Below are 22,372 nucleotides of genomic sequence, written 5' to 3' on the forward strand. Positions count from 1 at the left end.
TCAGCATATCACTTCTGGTAAACAGTGCATTCATTCCACTGCAGAAATATAAACACAATGTGGGCCATCCAGAGTGATGAAATGCCATTGAGCATTATATGGCCTTAGATTTGTATGGGGAAAATGTAACACCAATTGAATTCAGTGGCAGCTAATTTGAACACTGAGGCACCATTCAGAGTTGCCAAACACTTGGAAGACCAGTCACATGATCTGTGAAAGTCATTCGACAAACTACACCATTCAGAAAGTATGTTTTATTCTATCAATGAGAGAAAAGTTGTTAAAGTGTATGTCAAAAGCACAACACAAGACAAGCAAGAGATCCACTTCAATCAGCCAACATTTCTGCAACAAATGCAGACAGTTAACACATACAAGAGATTTACAAACATTTGGTGCGTAACATCACACCACAGGAAAAACTACACATATAATTCAAACACTTTCACATTTATCATTGGCTTGTCTGCTGCCATTGCGCTACTGCACGCACATGCACTTTTCACCAAGACCTAATTTGTTTTTCTGCCAATCTGATAGTAAATCAGCCCCACTGTCTTCAAGATTTTCTAGATCATTCACTGTGAACAAATGTTCTGACTTTGTTTGCTGTATGCTATGTTCTGGGTCAATAAATCAAAAAGTACCACAGTCAAGTAACCAGCATTTTTAGAATGAGGTTAGCAATAGCAGCCTCATTTTTCCCTTTTAATGGGAATGTACAGTGATTTTGTACATATATTTTTTTTTCTTGGTTTAGTATGCCAGAACTAAAAATACAACATTTAAAAAAATATTTGTCTTTTTTTAGTCATGTAAAGATTGTATATTTCATAATATTGTGTAGCATAATTGCTTTGTAGCTATGCTAAAAGAAGCTCATTTTTCACAGAACTCCAATGAGTCATCACATCAGTGACTCCATTATCAGATGTGGTTTTGCCTGCTGTCTATATAATCCACAGTGTTCTGGGTACCCTTTGCCATGAATGAAAAAACATGTTTTTTTTTCACATAGGAGGCATTTCAATCACCTGAGATGGAAATAAATTTCTATATAAAAAAAGATAAAGTGTATATAAATTGTAACAATAAACTTCTATTATTCTCTCAACTTTGGACTGTTAAACTGGTTGTAAAGGCAGAAGGTTTTTTACATTCAAGCAATCTGTGCAGCTTCCCCCAATTATACTCACCTGAGCCTGGTCTCGATCTAGTGATGTGCAAGAACCAAGGCTCTCTCACTTCTCATTGGCTTACAGAAAGCAAAGGGAGCCATTGGCCAGTGAGGAGGAAGCAGAGGGAGGGGCTGAGCCACGCTCTGTGTGTCTTATGGGCACACAGTGGCGGCTCATAAGCGAGCACGCACAAGTGCTGCCATAGCTTCCTATGCTGAGGAGCTGAGAGCTTCTTATGCTGACTTATCAGTTAGCACGCCTCCCAGCTCTCTCTGTGGACTATGCCATGGAGAAGAGAAAAGGAGGAGGTGCTTTGCAGTCCTAACAAACTAGCTGACAGCGTGAGAAGAAAAAAAGCCAATCGCCGGCTTCTGTTTGCAGAGACATTGGTCCCAAAGAGGAAGAGCCTCTGTGCCCACCAGTACCGCCTGCCAGCAATCAGTGCCACGAGTCAGTGCCCACCAATCAGTGCCCACAGTACATCAGTGCCACCTATCAGTGCCCACAAGTGCCACCTATCAATGCCCACAAGTGGTGCCAATCAGTGCCACCTCGCAGTGCTGCCTATCAGTGTCACCTACCAGTGCCAATCAGTGCCCATCACTGCCACCCATCAGTGCCCATCAGTGCCAGCTATCAGTGCCACCTATCAGTGCCAGCTATTAGTGCCCTTCAGTGGCACCTATCAATGCCCTTCAGTGCCGCCCATCAGTGCCACCCATCAGTGCCCACCAATACCACCTATCAGTGCCCACCAGTGCCACCTATCAGTGCTCCCCAGTGCCGCATATTAGTGCCCATCAGTGCCGCCTTATCAGTGCCCATCAGTGCCGCCTTATCAGTGCAGCCTATCGGTGCCCATCAGTGCAGCCTTATCAGTGCAGCCTATCGGTGCCCATCAGTGCAGCCTATTAGTGCCCATCAGTGCAGCCTATCAGTGCCCATCAGTGCAGTCTATCAGTGCCCATCAGTGTAGCCTCATCAGCGTATATCAATGAAGGAGGAAAAATTACCTGTTTGCAAAATTAAAATATAAAACGGTTTTGTATTTTTTTTTAAATCTGTCTTTTTTAATTTTTTTGAACAAAAAATGAAAAACCCAGAGGTGATCAAATACCACCAAATGAAAGCTCTATTTGTGGGAAAAAAATTATAAAAAGTTCATTAGGGTACAGTGTTGTATGACCGCGCAATTGTCATTCAAAGAGTGGCAAGCGCTAAAAGCTGAAATTGGTCTGGGCAGGAGGGGGGTTTAGGTGCCCAGTAAGCAAGTGGTTAAAGGAAATATGTCATGCTGTGAATTGAGTAAAATAAACAAATCATAATAGTTTGTATGGGTATGAGTGTGTGTATGCATAGTCTGGAACTTTACAATAAACTGATTTTTCTTTTATAGGTGGGATGGAATAGGATTTACTCCTCCACTGTTGATTTATAGCCTTCAGGGATCCTGGCAGCAAGATGTACCACCCTTGAGCTTGGTTGTGACAAACCATACTCTGCCCTAGCAGAATCAGAAGTACCTGTTGAAATACATCCTCTACTTATCATTATGGGGAGGCCACATATACTGCATCATACTCCCTCTTATCTCCAAGAATAAATGTAGAATGTACTTCAAAGCCTGGTACTGTATGTAAAAAGCAAAGATTAGTCTGCTAAATCAGTTTCAGATTTTTGGTACATATTCTGTTGAGAGAGCTCTATAGACACAGCAGTGGACTATATTTTATCCAATTTTCTGTAAAACAGAAAAATCTCCTTTGGGTACAATTCTTAAAGTGTTCATTACATACAATCACACATGTGGTGTAAATTTCTGTTGCCCAATGTCAGTTTCAAAAACTCATTGGCAGCATACAGTATATTTTAAAATCAAACTGGTACAATCAGTTTAGTAACTCATATTTGCTGCCATTATCACAGCTGATTTTATCACTTATCTTTGGATGTACAGGATTTATTGTGATCAATGAATGTATGGAGATAGAAAAAATTGCCATGACATAAAAGAATGGTTTAATGCTTCCTTCTGTCATTCATGAGGATGGATGAAATGTGCTGTGTAAATATAAATGAACATGTTCCCCTTACCGAGCTAAAGATAAATCTAGATCTCTCGTCATGAGCATTCTAAGGCCTTCATCACTGAAGAAGAGATTGTTTCCGCTGGATAGAATTCCACATTTCCTGGAAGGTTTTCCACCACTTACTAGAAGGAATCTATCTGATTCTAATTGACCTGAGGAGAGAGAGAAAACTTGATGAAGTGCGGGGTTTTCAAAATACTTACACTGATTAATGACTCCCTGTGGCTATCTAACATACCAGCGTCAATATGACCATTAACCTAAAGTGCAATCTGAGACCACTTCTGTTACAATTTCCTCTAATTGGATACCTTAAATGATGCACAGGGCACTGTTAAAGACCATATAATTAAAAGTGTTCTGACTAGTAAAATAAAAACAATAGGAGACACTTTACCACATCATTAACTTTCTCTAAATACCAGCATTAGGAAGGCAGGATCCTAGACATTCAGAACATAACCTTATTTAAAATCTGTCTTAGACATGAATGAAGAAGCCCTTCTGTTCATGCCCCACGTTATTTGGCAGCAATAATATTACATAATTATTACTTGTGAAAATTAAAACAATTAATGATGGCAGCAGACTGTGTACATTATGTATGGTCTACATTGGGACTGCCATTGGACAGCAGGTAAATACCGTATTTATCGGCGTATAACACGCACAGGCGTATAACACGCACATTCATTTTAAGAGGGAAGTTTCAGGAAAAAAACTTAAATTTTTATTAAGGAACTTGAAGCAAAATAAGGGTCAGTGCCCATCTGCAGCCTCACCATTGCAATCAATGCAGCCTGATCAATGCCCATCTGCAGCCTCACAAGTGCCATCAATGCAGCCTCATTAGTCTACATCAATGCAGCCTCACCATTGCCATCAATGCAGCAGCCTCACCACTGCCATCAATGCAGCCTGATCGATGCCCATCTGCAGCCTAGAGGGGACAGGGAGGGGGGTGGGACAAGCGCCGACAGATTACATACAGTGAGAATCTCCTATGATAGACAGAACAGTGGTCCAATGGCGGCCCAGGAGACGGGACTTTCTATTACAGAGGCCGCCAAGTAAACAGGAGATTCTCACTGTATTTAATCTGACGGCGCTCATCCCGCCCCCCTCCCTGTCCCCTCAGAGGCAGCTAAAATTGAAGTATTGGCGTATAACACGCACACGCTATTTGCACCCGATTTTCACGGTGAAAAAGTGAGTGTTATACGCCAATAAATACAGTAAATGCACCTAAAGAGAAACATGAAATGGCTGAAATGCACTTGCTCAGCAGCTGCATTGTTATCATCCTGCACTATGCCTAAGCCCACAAGTGCCTTATGACTATCATGACCCGACATCTACTGTACATTTTCATCCATTTGGTGTTTCTGTAATACCTTAAATCCCGGTATATTTCTGAGCCTTGTTTCACACTGAATGTGGCTTTTCAAATCACACGATTTCAAATCTGCAGGTCAGTGCGACTTCAGGTGTGACTTAGCTGACATCTGTTCGACTTCATGCACAAATGTCTATGCAAGTCACACTGGGAAATTGCAAAAAATAGTGCAGTACTTTTTTCAAATTGTTGCGGCACCGCAAAGTCGGCGTACCACTGTTTTGAACAGTTCCATTAGCAAACAATAGGGTTTTGACTTGTCATGCGATTTGAACCTGTCAAATTGCATGATAAATTACATCGGTGTGAAGGGGGCTTATTGTTGTATCTAATTATGCTTTAGGAATGTCACAATTGGCAAATTAAAAAAACACTGTTAAATATCCCCAGCAATGTTAGGGCATTTGCCATACTAAAATAAATGGAAGGGGCCATTGACCTTCGACATAAGGAGCACTGATCACCAATGTAAAGGAGGACCTTCTTCACTGATTAGCAGGGGCATTGCTAGGTCTGCAAAAGATCTGGGGCTAGAGTCCATAGCAGCGGTCACCAACCTTTTTGCAGGCACGGGGGGGGGGGTTAAGAAATTTTTCGCGGGGCAATTTGTGCAGTGGCTGGCGTTGGCGCTTCAATCATCATGGCACCATGGTTGATATGGTGTCAGGGTGATTGAAGTGCATTATTTCTATTGTTATATTGTAATATATAATGAAGTGGTTCAACAGCGCGATCCAGTTCTGGGAGGGCGTCTTTTGACATCCTCCCAAAACCGTGCTTACTGCGGTGCACACCCAGCTCACTCTATAACACAGCTGATCACAGATTGGGGTAAAGAGCCAATAACAGCAGCTCTTTACCATGTGACCAGCTGTGTCCAATCACAACTGATCGTGATGTAAACACACTTGCCGGTTATCGGCATTCCTTTCCTCACACTGAAAAAAGTGGCCAGTAGGCAAGCGGTTAAACCTGCAGAGGGTCCAGCTTTTCCATTTAAAAAAAATGACTTTACTAGCGCTTTAGGCCTGGGTCAGATCTATGCGGGTTTACAGTGCATGTTTGTGCAGGCATGGCAGACCATTCCTTTGAATGGGCTGCTGTGCCTGCATTTTTTAAAAATTGCAGCAGCTTTTACACTTTGCGATTTCCCTGCAGTTCAATTTTAGATGTGTGGGGGGTGCCATTAAGAATGAATGGCAGCCTTGTGTGTTTTTAAACAGCAGCATGTTTTGACTCTGGGTGTTGGAATTGCTGAGACTCCTGCACACGCTGCTGTTTAAAAAATGAATTCCTAATGGCACCCCCACGCATCTAAAAATGCAGCGCGATTGTGGGTGCAGGACCTGCAGGGAAATTGCACAATGCAAAAAGCACCATGCAATTTCAAGGCCGCTTAAAATGCTGCATGCACCTTTTCTCTGCATGAAATTCAGGCATGGCGGCCCGATTAAATAAATGTGCTGCCATCCCAGCGCAAAAACAGGCCGCAAACCCGCATAGATGGGAACTAGGCCTAAAGGAAGCCCAACAAGCAGTGGTGCATTTCACCATGTCTGTGTGGAAGATGTGCCAGTACCACTGGTGGTGGTGCATGCTAGTGCTCTAATTGGTGAACAGTTCAGCCACAGCCAGATCAGGATTTAGTCCACACTCACAGGCAGAGTATTTGGGGAGAAGAACCTACCTGGTCCTGCCCAGCTGGGCTCACCATCCGCTGGCTTTCAGCACAGTGGGCACCTGCTCTCTCCCACTTGGATCCCAGCTCCAAAGCCTCTGGCTCTCACCACCACTGCCGCTCCCTCCCGCTCCGATCTCAGCTCATATCCTGCGGCCTCCCGAGTCCCGAACATGTGGTCTACATTGGGCGGGGTCAGAGCAGCAGTGGAGCTCCTGGCCCCACCTGCTCCCTGCTAGCCGGAGAATAATACAGCGCAGCGCTGCCTGTCTCCCGCCGTATACACAGTCACTTCCCAAGGCGGAAGTGTACTGATGCAGGGCGGGCGGGTGGAGAGAGATGATGTAATCTCTGCTCGCCCGCCCGCTCACTCGCTTCTTTCACCTGCCTGCTCAGCTCCGTCATGCAGCCCATCCACTGCACTCGCGGCCTAGTTGTTAGGCAGGGACCCCTGCGGTAGGAGACTCGGGGCTATGGCCCCTAGATTCAGGGCTATAGCCCCAATAGCCACCCCCTAACGACGCCCTGCTGATCAGTAATGTAAAAGACATTATTCAACTGTCCACCATTGTGAGTTTTAAATTTAATATTTTTTTAGCACAGGTTCCCTGAGACCTAAAAGTACTCAGGGATACTCTGGATGAGAAAAAGGCCAATCTAGAGTATATTGCAGTCAAAAATGAGAAATACTTTATAGTACTTTGAAATATATAATGGGGTTGATTTTACAAAACTAGAGAGTGCAAAATCTGGTGCAGCTCTGCATAGAAACCAATCAGCTTCCAGATTTTTATTTTGTCAAAGCTTAAATGAACAAGCTGAAGTTAGAAGCTAAATGGCTACCATGCACTGCTGCACCAGATTTTGCACTCTCCAGTTTTAGTAAAATAACCCCAATATATGCATAAATATTTTTGTACCTGTAACCTAATCATGTACTTCCTTTCATTTTCCTATATTTTCAATATTATCTGAATGTGTTGGCTTGGCTTGTATACAGTCATAAAAACACAGTTCTTTAGACTTCCTTGTCTGTATTGGGAAGTTGGAGCTCCTGTAAGATGAATTGTGTATGAAGGTTAAAGTGGTTGTAAACCCTTACATGTACCCATTGAAGTGACTTCTATTAGGTGATACACAGAAATGAAACAAATCCTTCTTCATGAGTTGTAGCTGTGTATCTTTTCTTTTGTAGATCACTCTGAAAGCATTTTTTCTTGATCTAGGGGCAGAGGGTGGAGATCTGAAGTCTTCACACAGCCGACAGCTCTGAGCCCTGATTGGAGAGAAAGGACATACCCCCCTTCACACAGTACAGAGAACAAGCACAGATGTGGATAACAGTCATAGGTTATGCTGCAGCTCCCTCCCCATCACCTTTTTAACTCTTGGTGTCGGGAAAAGCTGCCAGAAATGACTCGGAGAGGAACCAGGCAGCAGAGAGAAATGACACCCAGTGCTTTATAGAAAGGCAAGTGCACAGTGAAGATGGATGTGCTTTTCATGTCTGAGGTTTGCAACCACTTTAAGGAAGATCCCACAAGTCATTTTTTTTTTCTTTTTTACTGTATCAAAGAAGTCACATGGGCGGTGACGATACGCGTCAGGGAAGAGTCAGGTGTCATCACTTCTGACCGCAGCCGAGACCGGAAGTACTGGGATCTGTGCTGTTAATTTTATGCTGTATATGTAAGTTACTATGTTGTTTTGAATAAACCTGTTTTGAATACTGCACAATGGGGAAACGCCTTTCTATTGCATGCCTCCACCCAACTTGCCGAACTTGAGGCCTTCCATTTGGAGATTTGCCAGACCTGTGATGATCGGAGGAGACTGATCGATTGATGGTGTTTCATCCTAGAGGTGAGAGGCTGGGGGAAACGTGTGGTGCACCACAGAGTACGGTTATTAAGAGGAATCTGTCACCTATCATCGTTTGCACTTGCAATTTTTCATTTTTTTTTTGCACAAACTGTTGTATGAAGACTCACTTTGTTCACGTTGGAACTGTATTACATTAATTGGATCGACTTGTGGCTATTTTTATAGCGTTTCTGCACTTTTTTTTGCACCTTATGCGATTTTTGTTATTGCATGCGACTTTTTTTATCTCATGCAATTTTTTGAAATTTTTTTTCTAAATTTTTAATTTTTTTTATCTTGATGCACTTTTAGCCTATTTTTGGATTTATTCACCTTCATTTGGATTTGTTTATTTATTTGAAGTCATATTTCATGAATTTTCACTGCCATTTATCCGATGTCACTTTTTATGAATTTAATGGATGTTTAGTCACTTCATTTATGTGATTTTGTTCTTTACGCATATGCACTTTACTTGAAGAACTGGATTATATTTATTTCATCACATTTATGCACTTTGAGTTAGCGCCACATATCTCTATTTACGTTATAGTTTCAAAGTAGGTGTCAGTAGAAGGAAAAATCAAAGGGAAGCATAATGAAATGGGAGACAAAACCTCATCACCTGAGCTGGCTAAATCCCAGTCCCTAGCCAGCAGCTGAGCTAGCTTAATGGACTGTGGTCTAGAACAGGGGCAAGGGTTGTTGACATGGCATGTTTAATTGGACACAAGTGGTGTCTGAAACCCCCAGGATGACATCCTATCATTTACAGAGCATACAACCAATGCAGATCTTCAAGTAAATGTATTATAAATATCTGTGGGAGCCAAGAACTAGAAGGTCTCTGATGTGAAAATGTGTCAGTGTCCCAATGGCTACTGCTGTATCCAACTATTATCCATGATGAATGTAGTAGTAGAACATCAATGGGTTTGTAGTTTATCAATATCTGGATCTATGCTGTCTCAGGCATTGTCCAGCACTACAGGATTGATTATGTGTTTCCAAAGTTTATTGGCTTGCACCAGCTGTGACATATTTAATATTCAAAAAGAAAGGTTATTCTGAGCAATAGCATCATCATACTTATCACCCTTACCCGTACAATGTTCTCTCTCAGCACAGATGAATTGTGTGTCCATTTCTAGAGTCCCACAGTGACCTTCCCTAAGGAGCAGCACTACAGGGTAGAAGAAGGAAACTGCAGGGGAAGTGGGCTGAGAGCTTTGTGCTAATTACATTCTGTGTTTGTGGAAAAATTAGTCTTCATCAATCACTCTCCATGTTCATGCAAGTAGGAAGATGTGAGCAGAGAGATTTCTAAGCTGCCAATGCTAATTTGCTAACTAAATGTATTATTACATAGTACAATCATGCTGTGTCAAACACTTTAAATAATTATTTTCCAGTATAAAATACATTATTAACCACATATAGCAAAATGGAAGCAGTTTAACATGTCTGTTAATAAAGTAATAATGAATCAGCAGTATGTGTGTGTTTGTGTGTCTACAAAATAAAGGCCTGACTGGTTGGCCTTTGCCTTATTAGTATATTTCATAAAACATTTATTGGTCAAGCCTGAGATGATATCTATCTCTTAACCACTTGCCGACAACCGCACGCCGATTTACGTCAACAGAATGGCACGGGCAGGCCAAAAGGTGTACCTGTACGTCCTTTTGAATTTGCAGCCTAGCGGGAGCGTGCCTGCGGGTACCATAAACTCGATGTTCGCCGGCGGCCCGCGGTTGTGGCGAGGAGAGGCAGAACGGGGAGATGCCTAAACAAGGCATTTCCCTGTTCTGCCTAGCAACATGACAGGGATCTACTGCTCCCTGTCATCGGGAGCAGTGATCTTTGTCATGTTGTAGTGAACCCATCCCCCTACAGTTAGAACACATCCAGGAAACACACTTAACCCCTTGATTGCCCCCTAGTGTTTAACCCCTTCCTTGCCAGTGTCATTTATACAGTAATCAGTGGCTATTTGTAGCTCTGATCGCTGTATAAATGTCAATGGTTCCAAAATAGTGTCAAAAGTGTCCGATCTGTCCGCCATAATGTCGCAGTCCCAATAAAAATCGCAGATTGCCGCCATTACTAGTAAAAAAAAAATAAATAAATAAAAATACCTTAAATCTATCCCATATTTTGTAGATGCTATAACTTTTGCGCAAACCACTCAATTTACACTTATTGCGTTTTTTTTTACCAAAAATATGTAGAAGAATACATATCGGCCTAAACTGTGGAAGAAATTTCTTTTTTGTATATTTTTTGGGGATATTTATTATAGCAAAAAGTAAAAAATATTGCTTTTTTTTTTCAAAATTGTCGGTCTTTTCTTGTTTATAGTCCAAAAAAATAAAAACCGCAGAGGTGATCAAATACCACCAAAAGAAAGCTCTATTTGTGAGAAAAAAAGGATGTCAATTTTGTTTGGGTACAACATTGCAAGAGCGCGCAATTGTCAGCTAAATCGACGCAGTGATGAAATGCAAAAAATGCTTTGGTCAGGAAGGGGGTAAATCCTTCCGGGGCTGAAGTGGTTAAAATTGCTTTAGAATGGTAATTATAATATTTCTCTATCTTTGTTGTGGGTGTGTCATAGTTGGCTAATAAATATATCTCACAGAGTGAATACTCTGTTGTGATATACGGAAACATAGAAACAACAGAAAGAGTGCTGGCAAAAAGTGTCCAAGTGGTCCATCTGGTTTGAGCATTTTTTTTTTTTGCTTAGACGTTTGAGTGCACCCCAAGCATGTTTAAATTCACTCATTGTTGACTGGCTACCTGCTGGATGTCTACTCCAAGCATCAACTGCTATTTTGGTTAAAAAACTTTCTAAGGTTAGTTTTCCACTTTCCACCTGCTAGCTTGAGGTCATGTCCCCATGTTCTTGATCCTAGTTTCATATGAAAAATACTGCCCTCCTAAACCTTATTTGCATGCTTAATTTATTTAAAGGTTTCAATCATGGTTCCTCTTTCCTTTCTTTCCTTAAGAATGTACATAGTTCCTTAATAGAACTTGCTGGGCACATATTGGTCCCAGAACACCATAAAAATAAATTCAACTATCATGGTTTGTATCTGTTCCTGTGTCTGTAGGGAGAGCAAAACAACAGAAAGCATTAGGCTCTGTTTCCACTAGTGCGACTTTTCATGCGACTTGGGACTGAAAAGTCGCATGACAAATTGTTTCCCATGATTTCCAATGAGTACCGTTCATATCTGTGCGACTTCAAGTCGCAGCGACTTCAAAGTAGTCCCTGCACTACTTTGGTCCCACTTTGATGCGACTTGAGGTCTATAGATACAGGCATTGCTTCAAATCGCGGTAAAAAGTCGCGGTAAAATCGCGGTAAAAATCGCGGCAAAATCGCGCGACTTTGGGGACGCACTAATGGAAACCTAGCCTTAGGCTCTGTTTCCACTAGTGCGACTTTTCATGCGACTTGGGACTGAAAAGTCGCATGACAAATTGTTTCCCATGATTTCCAATGAGTACCGTTCATATCTGTGCGACTTCAAGTCGCAGCGACTTCAAAGTAGTCCCTGCACTACTTTGGTCCCACTTTGATGCGACTTGAGGTCTATAGATACAGGCATTGCTTCAAATCGCGGTAAAAAGTCGCGGTAAAATCGCGGTAAAAAATCGCGGCAAAATCGCGCGACTTTGGGGACGCACTAATGGAAACCTAGCCTTACAGAAGTAATATAGAGATTATTGAAAGCGTGGCTCACTTTGTAAATCCTGTTACAGTCTCCAAGAAATCCCACCCCCCTTAATAAATCTGCCCTTTCTCCCCATGTTGTATTTATCCTGATGTGTCTTTGCGATTGCAGGAATCCCTAACCCTTTAACTGTCAGTGTTGTTTTTGCATTTTTTTTCATACATATTTAAAAAAAATAATAATTTTAGGCCTGAAGATTACATAAAACTCCCATAACAATATATATTTTCTGAAAGCAGACATTTTAGAGAATAATTTTTTTATGTCACAGGATATTAGGGCAACAGTGTAATTCACTCAAAATTTCAGTAAAAATATGCTAAAGTTAATTTTAGGGCACTCAAACACAATAAATGACCCAATTTTTTGGCAAAATATAAAGATGTTGCATGAAGTAAACAGATACTCAACATGGTACAAACAGGTACCCAAACACTCAAACAGGTACCCATTAAATGGCGAAAAACTTTGGTACCCTATATTATCCATAGGGGATGCTTTGAAAGCCTCTAGGGACCATCAATTTACAGTTAATCATTAAAAAATGGGTTTAGAATTATTGCTCTCACTCTGGCATGCATGGCGATGTGTAACGTGTTGAGCAATTGATATTTTCGTGCAATGGCATCCCCAAAGTGTGCATTTACGTTTATAGACTATATATATTTACATTTATAAGTGCGTGTATGTATGGGGGAGGGGGCTTAAACATTTTTGGGGGGAAGAATTTTAAGTGCTCAGGTGGAATGGTAATTTTGTGGGTTTCAAATCTTTCCGACGGACTCGAGTCCGGTCGAAAAATCCGCTTGTCTGTATGCTAGTCCGACGGACTAAAACCGATGCTAGGGCAGCTATTGGCTACTATCAACTTCCTTATTTTAGTCCAGTCGTACGTCATCACGTACGAATCCGTCGGACTTTGGTGTGATCGTGTGTAGACAAGTCCGTTTGTTAGGGAAGTCCGCCGAAAGTCCGTCGGATAGACCGTCGGACCAGTCCGTTCGAAAAGTCCGCTCGTGTGTGCGCGGCATAACAAGCATGCTTTACTGCACAACTGTTTTTACTGTTGTGGGTTTAGTAACACTTTTAAGTAATGTTTTCCATCTCCTTTCTATAATAAAGCAAATTGAGCAAATACTCCTATTAGTATCTTTTCAGTGATTTAATGGTCTACTATCCAATGACCTGTAAATGATTTCTGGGGTGAAGAGGTTTTCCAATCGTTCAGCAATAATGGAAAACAATGTAAGATCAGCTACATTAAATCAGCTACATTAAATCCAGCATTTTTTCTTCATCGTTATAACCTTTGTGGTGTGCACTACAACCTTTGTGGCATAGTCATATGCAAACTACATTTATTGCTAGCTTAACCCTTTTTTTGTGGCTATCACAAAACAAGGGCTTTGTTCATTTTCTGACACTTAAAGTAAACAAATAACACATGATGACATTATAGAACTACTACAGAAACAGGTATTTTTTAGAACTACAAGATCACCTTCAAAATCATCCTTGAGGAAGTCTGGATTCTTAGTGCTGACTTTACAAGTGGGGCCAGAGTATCCAGGGTCACAGATACATTTGGTGCCATTGATGCAACTTCCATGACCATTGCACATCTCCTCACACTGAGGACCAATATAAATGTTATCAATTGCCCATGTCACAGGCTTCATTGCAGTTGGATAAAATCCTTGGTACCACCGGAACCGAATAGTACTTCAAAAGAACAAAAAAAATATGAGTTGACTATTTCTATTGCATATTGTTCAAATATTACTGGTATAATGCACATCAAACAGTTTGCACTACAAGCTGCATGTCAAGTCACAAATAATTTACTAACAAAAAAATAAAAATGCCAACTATGCTCCACAACAATATCTGGCTAGAAGATTCGACAAAACTCATAGATAAGAAATGTCATCTAATGTCAGAGGAGTTGCTAGACTCTTGTACCAAGGGCACGTGGCTGAATTCTTTTACTTGCTGCTGCAGGTGACCTTTGCAATAATTTTTCCATCATTCTAGGTATGACAAAGGTACTTCAATCTTTTCTGAACCTTAATAAAATGTTTGTATCTAGTAATCCATTCTCACACCATCAGAGCTCCTGGTTGTTTTAGAGAACTAGAAACTGGAATGCCTGGAAACATTTAAGCCACCTGTTACTGTACTTTTAATCAGTTTCCTACTGTAAAGACAAAACAATTCTATTGGATTAGAACTCGTTAGAATGGCCTGGGCTTGCCTTTGTTCAATTTTTCTTACATTTTTCTTACTATTTAAATACACACAAATGCAAAGTAAACATATATACTAATCTTGCCAGCTATGGAACTTACCCACAAAGATGGAGTTTACCGAAGTTGATGACCTCTCTTCTCCAGCCTTGCATTGTTCCAGCATAATAGGTGCTACTGGGATGATGCTCTGTGGTGCACAGTGAATTGAGGTGGCTGCTACTGCTGTAGCACAGCGGGAGAAGCAAGTGCCACGTGGCACCAAAATCCCGAGAGAACTCCAGTCTTACTGGATCATCAGAATTACTGTCCGTTGTGCAGCCCACATTAATCTGGATATTAAAGAAAGTAAACAATTCACAGGTTTGACCATAAAGACATGCAAAAAATACAGTTAAACCAGGTATATTAAATGAATGTATACAAAAAATATTGTGTACATTCTATGGCAAGGTGACATAACTTAGTAAATAAAGCAACACATTAAATATAAATGCTATTTGTTCAAAAACAAAAAAGGTGCAGACTGAAATAAAATATTTATATTTGATTTGTTCATATTGTTCATTCTGAGATGTACTTACAGGTAAATAGAGGGAATAAGTGGTAATCCCCCTAAAGATATTCCGTGTTATTATTACTATATTCTGGTCCCTCTTGTGGTGAGATAACCCTCCCAGGATTAAGCTGGAACATCTGCAATGCCCAAAGGATGGGGAGGTGTAGCTCTTCCAAACCCCTAGCTATATTACCTAGCAGCTCAATTGCAACATGTGGTTAAAGGCATGGTACCATCCTTGACTGCACCTAACCAGCTTTTGGACCCCACTCTTGTGGTCATTATGCATTTCACAAAATCCCCAACCCAGACAGCATGTCAGGAGTCCCAGCTACTGTGTAGACCTAACAAAATGCTTTCCACATATAAGCTCATGCATAAAATATGAGATAAGGCCAAGCAGTTGCAGAAAGTAACTGTTTTTACTTTATGCAGCACCATATAGTTAAATAATACTTACCTTGAATTAGCCAAGTTGCTGTATATTGGTAAATGGCAGACACAAGGTTATCACTCACTTGCATCACATTTTTGATAAAGGTACACTGGTACCCTTCTCTACTCTGGAGTCTTAATACAATCTCCCACACAATATGCACTTCTACTATCTGCAATTTACGTTATCCGGGGGTTCTCTACCACCTGGCAACCCTCTCCTATGCCTATTTTTAATTTAATGCAGCATACCACCACAATGAAGGGATTTATTTCTCTTGTTTACAAAAGATTTATTTGGAAGATTAATAAAAGGTTACAAAACAGTGAGGACACTATCATTTGTATATACAGTGATGTACATTATAATCAATAGGCAGTATTAGTTTGATATTCTTCATGTAGACAAAATATACAACCGTTTGGGAAAAAAAAGACATCAAAATGTTGGGTATAAATGAATAGTAATCTCACATGAGAGTAATGCAAATATTGGTAGAATTATCTAGAATTCTATATTGTATAATCTAAACATAACCGTATTTATTTATTGTCCGTTCCAATAAATCCATTTTTTGTTGAAAGTATGCATACTATCATGTAAGGTGTGGTGAATTCTTTCAGATATTTTAAGCATTTCAATCCTGGACAAGACCTGAGACCATGGTAGGTTATTGGATTTCCAATTGAGGGCAATCATCCATTGAATAGAACTGATTAAAGAGTGAATCAGTCTAATACAAAAAGGGGGTATATCAGGAATTGTTGCATATAATATGCATATTTGTGGTGAGAGGCTAAGGTTTTTTTTTCGTTGCCATTTCTATCTTTCTAGTAGCAGCCTGCCATATTGGTTCTAGATGCTTACAGCTCCAGAAGATATGTAGATACGTTCCTGGTTCGACGCAACCCCTGAAACAACATGGAGAGGCTGCTGGGTAGAAGGAATGAATTTTCGAGGGGGTCATATACAGTCTGGAAAATAGTTTAATTGGTGATTCTCTAAAAGAAGCTGCTTGGTTGCATTTACGTAGATTATCTATCATAGTGTTCCAAGTTTCTATGGAGAAAAGACTAACTCTGATTCCCAGTGCTGCATTGGGCCAGATTTTTCAGGTATTGTAAGATTGTTGAGGTATCCATAGAGTAGGGAGATCAAACCTTTGTCCCTTGAGGAATTTATACAGATGTGTTCAAATAAAGTGACTTGGGATTGGATATCTATTGAATAATGTTCTGTGTAGAAGTTTTTAATCTGGAGATAATGTGAGAGTTCTGAGGCGGGAAGATTGTATTTGGATTGCAAGAAGGGAAAGGAGGGAAACTTCTTGTTAATACTTATTGATCTCAGATTGGTCAGGTTGTTATTTCGCCATAGCGGGAATGAATTGTTATCATTGTAGTTTTGTGACAACTTAGAGTCACTTAAAAAGGAGGCTAGAGGGGGGGTATCTGAAGATAGTTTAAAGGTTTTATAGATTTTGAGCCATAATTGGAGAGACTGGGCTACTATGTTGTTTAATTTGAGGATTTTGTGGTGAGAATTTAGATTAGAACATAATAAACCTTGTAGGTATTGTGGGGAAATTGAAGTTGATTCGAAGTTTAGCCATGGGATGTATGAAGTGGGGGCAAACCATTGGGCCATCTGTGTAAGTTTGGTTGCTAAGAAGTATTGCCAGATGTTTGGTAGGCCAAGTCCACCTTTCTTTTGGGGTCTAAACATGAGAGAATAACTACATCTTGTTTTTTTATTTGACCAGATAAATCCGTTGATCTCTCTTTGAAGAGCTTCTATTCTGGTTTTGGAGACATTAATAGGTAGCGCTTGGAAATAGTATAGGAGTTTGGGGAGAATTGTCATTTTGAAGGCTCAGATCCTACCAAGGAGGGAGATATGATAGGAGAACCATACTTTTAGTAGAGCACTAATATGTGCGAAATATGGGGGGTAGTTTTATATAATAAATTGTGGTGGGATGTAATGTGGATGCCAAGAAATCTGAATGAGTTGGAACACCAAATAAAATTGAAGTTTTGTTGTAAACTGGAGGTCAAGTTGGGGGAAATATTGATAGGGAGGGCCGAACATTTATTAATGTTAATACCTAGACCTGACAAGGTATGAAAGGAGTTTAGTTCAGTTATGAGGCTGGGTATGGAAATGAGAGGGTCTGTAATAAAGCATCATCGGCGTATAGACTTAGTTTGAATTCATTTGGACCTTTATTATAGCCTTTGATGTTTAAGTTGTTTCTTATGGCTTGTGCTAGGGGTTCTATTGCTAACGCAAATAAAAGTGGGGAGAGGGGGCAGCCTTGTCTGGAACCTCTACTTAGGGAAAAGAAATGTGAGTTGTGGCCTGGGATTTTGATTCTTGTTTGGGGGAGATGGTAAAGGGAATTAAATCCATGGATGAATTTATCTGTAATGCCAAATTTAGGAAGTAAGTGGTTGAGGTACGACCAGTTTACACTGTCAAATGCCTGTATATCAAGGCTAAGGAGGCATACTGGGCGAGAGTAAAGGTTGGCATCTTGTACTATATTTGTGACAAGTCTGATATTATCAGTTATCTATCTGCCAGGAATGAATCCAGTTTGGTCAGTATGAATTAGGGAAGTAAAAACTGTTACCAGTCTGTCTGCTAAAAGTCTGCCAAAGATTTTCAAGTCATTATTGTGGACTGAGATGGGGCGGAAATTTTGTGGAAGGATATGGTCTTTAAGAGGTTTAGGTATTAGAGATAGGTTAGCTAGGAGCATATCTTCTGGAAATTGGCCTCCCATTAGGATATAGTTAAATAACTTGGTTAGTATGGGTACTAATTGGGGTGCAAATTTCTTATAGTATAATGTTGTGAAACCATCAGGGCCAGGTGCTGTCGATGTTTTAAGTGATTCAATTATGTTGATGATTTCTTGATCCGTGCAGGGTTCATTGAGGGTGGAAGTTTGTTGGTCATTGAGATTAGGGAGTTGAAGGTTATAAAGCCAATTGAATGAGGTATGATGAGGTTGATTTTGAGGGCCAGAGAGGAGATTTTTATAGAATGATGAAAAAATGTCTAGGACTTCTGGGGGGTGGGTAACCAGATTGGTTGCGCAGTTTACAGACATGGGGAGGTTTGTGTTCTTGGTTTAGTTTTTTTGGTGGAGGTAGAATTGCCATGTAACAAAAATTTGGCCTTGGAGAATCTAAGGGATTTTTCAGTGTCCGCTGATAGGATCGTGTCTAGGGCTTGAAGTTTAGATTGAATTTGTTTGGTAATTTCAGGAGAGGGTGATTGACTCAATTTGTTATATAAATTATCAAGGTCTCTGGTAAGGCACTTAATTTCAGTAAGTTTGGCTTTATTCTTGGCTGCTGCGATGCTGATCAGATGTCCCCTCAGGACTACCTTGTATGTTTACCAAAGACACCAATTAAATGGGGTAGGGGCTAGACCAAGGTGAGAGGTTTCAAATGCAACCATGTCATGGTCAGACCATGGACAATGGCGTATTCGAGCCTTCGAGGAGTTGGCTAGTAGGATGGGAGTACTGAAAATGTAGTCAAGTCTGGCATAACAATCGTGTGGGTGGGAGTAGTGTGTGTAAGCTTTCACACCAGTGTTATGAGCTCTCCAAGAGTCAATTAGTTGAAATTTGCTGAGGGAGCGACTAATTGATTTGGAGAAGGCCTTCGAGGAGGGAGCAACTCTGGTTCTATCTAAGGCGGGGTGTGCGGCTAAGTTAAAGTCTCCTCCTAGTACTATATGGGGGGAGCTAAAGTGGTCTAGAGTTTCAAAAAATTTAGTGAAAAATGATGTTTGTGCATTAGGGGCATATATAGAGGCGATTGTTAGTGAGCGCTTATTCCTTTCAGGAAAGGCTTGTGCCTTTCAGGATAATGTATCTACTGTCTGCATCTTTATAGATGTTTTGGATTTCAAAAATAGTTGCGTTGCGGATAAAGATCACTACCCCCCTAGATTTGTTAGAGAATGTAGTGTAATAAAACTGGTTATAGGTTTTATCAAAGTATTGTGGGTGGTTAAATGATGAGAAGTGAGTTTCTTGAAGGAGGATAATGTCCACGCCCAGTCTTTTGTAAAGCCTGAAAGCTTTTTTACGTTTGTGTGGGGAGTTAAACCCTTGAATATTGTGTGAAAAAATTTTAAGACCCATTTTTAAAGGAAATACATGAGCAAATTATATTGGCTAGGCTAGAGAATGACCAATGTGAGTAGTGTGCTATGATTGATCGTTTAGTATAGTATATTGTGCTATTACCAATATCAATATTACGGATGAAAATAAGAGATATGCCATAATGTTTAAGAATATTACATTGTGTGAGAAAAAAACTGTAATTCAATACACTGAACATCCTCTTGAGTAAACCTGAAAAATGATAGGGGTAGAATCTTCCAAAGAACGATTCAATTATAAACAATAACATAAGGGCAAAAATATGTAATTTGTAATGTACCATAAGGGGGCCAGAGGACATAATGTCATCTGGCCTTACAAATCTTAAAAGAGGACAAAAACGTCCTAAACTCACAAACCAGACCTGCCACAACATCACGCACAATGGGGGCGCAGCACCAGGCCATGGACAGGGCCAGAGTTCCCGCAAGGCCACCGAGGCCAGGCCTCGGGGCGGCAGTGGTGCAGCCGCTCCTGCGGCGACTTCTCGGCTTTCGCGGTCGCCCGCCTCTTTCGGGCTGCCCATTAAAGTCTGTTACAGGCACCGGTGCCCGTAAAAAAGATGGCCACGAGCCGACCACGCAATTGCGCATGTGGCGTTCCGAAGGAAAGCTCGTACACGCTTGGCCAGGCAGCGCATGCGCAGTAACGTGACTGCACCGCCCGGCGCCATTTTTGAAAAGATCGAGAGTCTAGACTACAGCAGCCGGTGACAGTGAGGAGGACACTGAGGAGGAGAGTGAAGCTGGGGGGATATCCATAGTAAAAAAGGGGACAGAGAGAGAGAGAGGAGGATGTTACTGGGAGCCCCGGGAGGCAGAAGCCATGCCATGCAGGGGACAGAGACTGATGTGCTCTGTCCACCACCCATCATATTACTTCTTCAGTCCACATCATTCATCAGTGTGCTGTGTCCTCCTGTGCCCCTTTCACCTCTCCACAGGTCAGGGCAGCACTGTGCTGCCCTGACCTGTGGAGAGGTGAAAGGGGCACAGGAGGACACGGCACACTTATGATGTGGAGAAGTAATATGATGGTAGACAGAGAAGCTACTGTGAGGGGGTGAGGAGGACACTATCATGTCCACAGCCTCTGTCCACCTCCTGTGGTATGTCCGCAGCCTCTGTCCACCTCCTGTGGTATGTCCGCAGCCTCTGTCCACCTCTTAGTGGTGTGAATGGTGAGAATGGTGGTGTGTGTGTGTGTGTGGGGGCGGCATTGAAGGACCCGGCCTTGGGGCAGCAAATGGAGTAAATCCGGGCCTGGCCATGGACGTGAGTATGGGGACAAACCAGCAACGGCGGATGTGCCAGGTTGAATTATTCATATCAAACCTTAAAGTGCATGGTTATAGTAACAATTTAAACATAACCTCAGGAATAACCAAAAAAATTAAAGTACTATGCAAAGTGCAAACATTTGAGTTCAAAGTTAAAGCAATGTTATATCTCAATGCAGAGAGTTAAACCTCAAGAGAAGGGACGGGAAAAACGTTAAAAAAACAAAACAAAAAAAAAACATTAAATATTATAAATTGCATCTCTTCTGTCCCAGGATATATATAAATAATTAAGTCCAGGTACCCCTAGGCAGCTATGACTTTAAAGTCATAAGGGTGGTTTAAGGATCCAGCCCTACGTTGCAGTGGTTTCTAATATAATCAGGAATATAAAATCGAGTTCTGCAATATGGTGAAGTCTGGGGGAGAAGTGCTGTTCCATCATATGTTGTAAACTGGATCTGGACCAAAGTTTTTGTTATTTAGTGACTCCGTTGCAGAAAGGGATTTAAAACATATCTGAGTGAAATCTGTAAAACAAGGGTACAGATTTTAAAAAAAGGGTATAAATCTTAAAAAAAAAAAGGGGGGGGGGACAAAAATAAAAAGGGTCCCTTAGTCAGGATCCATCTTGCCGTTGAGAAAGTTTATAACATGAAAGGTTAGTGAACCATCAGTCAAACATACTTGAGTAAGGAAAAAAGAACAGAAACTCTTCTTTTTATATTTACTTCTTTTCACTCAGACTCAGAGCGTATGGTTAGAAAATTTGAAAGAGATTCCTATGCCTGATCTTGGAAGGATTGACGCCATCTTCTTTGGTCTCTTTGGTTGTGTCGAGAAGAGGGGGTAGACTAAATAGGGGATGAACGGGGTGTTGCAGGGAGACGGTTTGGGGGTTCTGGTTCCAGCAGGCCCAGCTTGACTAGTAGGTCCTTCCCCTCTATGATGTTGTAGACCGTGTAAGTGGAGCCATTGTGCATCACGGACAGTCTGAATGGGAAACCCCAGCGATATTTAATTCTGGCTGTCTGAAGGATTGTAGTGGCCTCTTTCATCCTGCGTCTTCGGTCAAAGGTGGCTGGGGAAATGTCAGGGTATATTTGTACTCTGATACCTTCCAGCTCTATATTTGGTATATTTCTGGATGCCCTCATGATATCTTCTTTAGTGAGAAAATCTTTCATGAACATTATTATATCACGCGGGGGTTTATCAGGAAGTGGTTTGGGGCGAAGTGCTCTGTGAATCCTGTCACATGTAAAGGCTGACATGGGTTTGTCATGCTAAAGCATGTGGAAGATCTTTGACACTGCAAGGGTGAGATCTGTGATAGATTCTGGAATACCACATACCCTTATGTTATTCCTACGGTTTTGATCGTCCAAATCTTCCACATGTGCCTGCTGCATGAAAGAAAAACTATCTGCAAGTGTTTCATAGTCTTTCCTGAGGTCATTGTGAGCAAGGGAGAGTTCATCATGCTTAGTCTCAAGTATATCTGTGCGGCTTCCTATATTAGCAATCTCCTGTGTTAAGGCACTAGTAGATTTGTGAAGTTCAAGCTGTATCTTATCAGCTAACTTTTCATAGATGGCTGACAGACTAGCATCAAGATCTGCTTTAGACAGAGGAAAGCTGCACTCATGGTCTTTTGCTGGCAGAGATTGTTCCGGCGTGGAGCTGTTTGAGGCAGCCTGTGAGCC

The 22,372-nt window shown here is 41.2% G+C and overlaps 1 protein-coding gene across 2 annotated transcripts in view; it reads right to left on the minus strand.

The window, feature by feature from the left end:
- RELN (reelin) overlaps positions 1-22,372 on the minus strand; it is an 865,607-nt gene that overhangs the window by 107,095 nt on the left and 736,140 nt on the right. For both annotated transcript variants that reach the window (XM_073619618.1, XM_073619617.1), the window contains exons 41-43: positions 14,303-14,532; positions 13,456-13,676; positions 3,276-3,423 (exon numbers count right to left, since the gene is read on the minus strand). In XM_073619618.1, coding sequence (XP_073475719.1) covers positions 3,276-3,423; positions 13,456-13,676; positions 14,303-14,532 — 599 coding nt within the window. The remainder of the gene's footprint in view (positions 1-3,275; positions 3,424-13,455; positions 13,677-14,302; positions 14,533-22,372) is intronic.

Source organism: Aquarana catesbeiana, linkage group LG03 (genome assembly GCF_042186555.1).
Source record: "Aquarana catesbeiana isolate 2022-GZ linkage group LG03, ASM4218655v1, whole genome shotgun sequence".
Taxonomy (NCBI): Eukaryota; Metazoa; Chordata; class Amphibia; order Anura; family Ranidae; genus Aquarana; species Aquarana catesbeiana.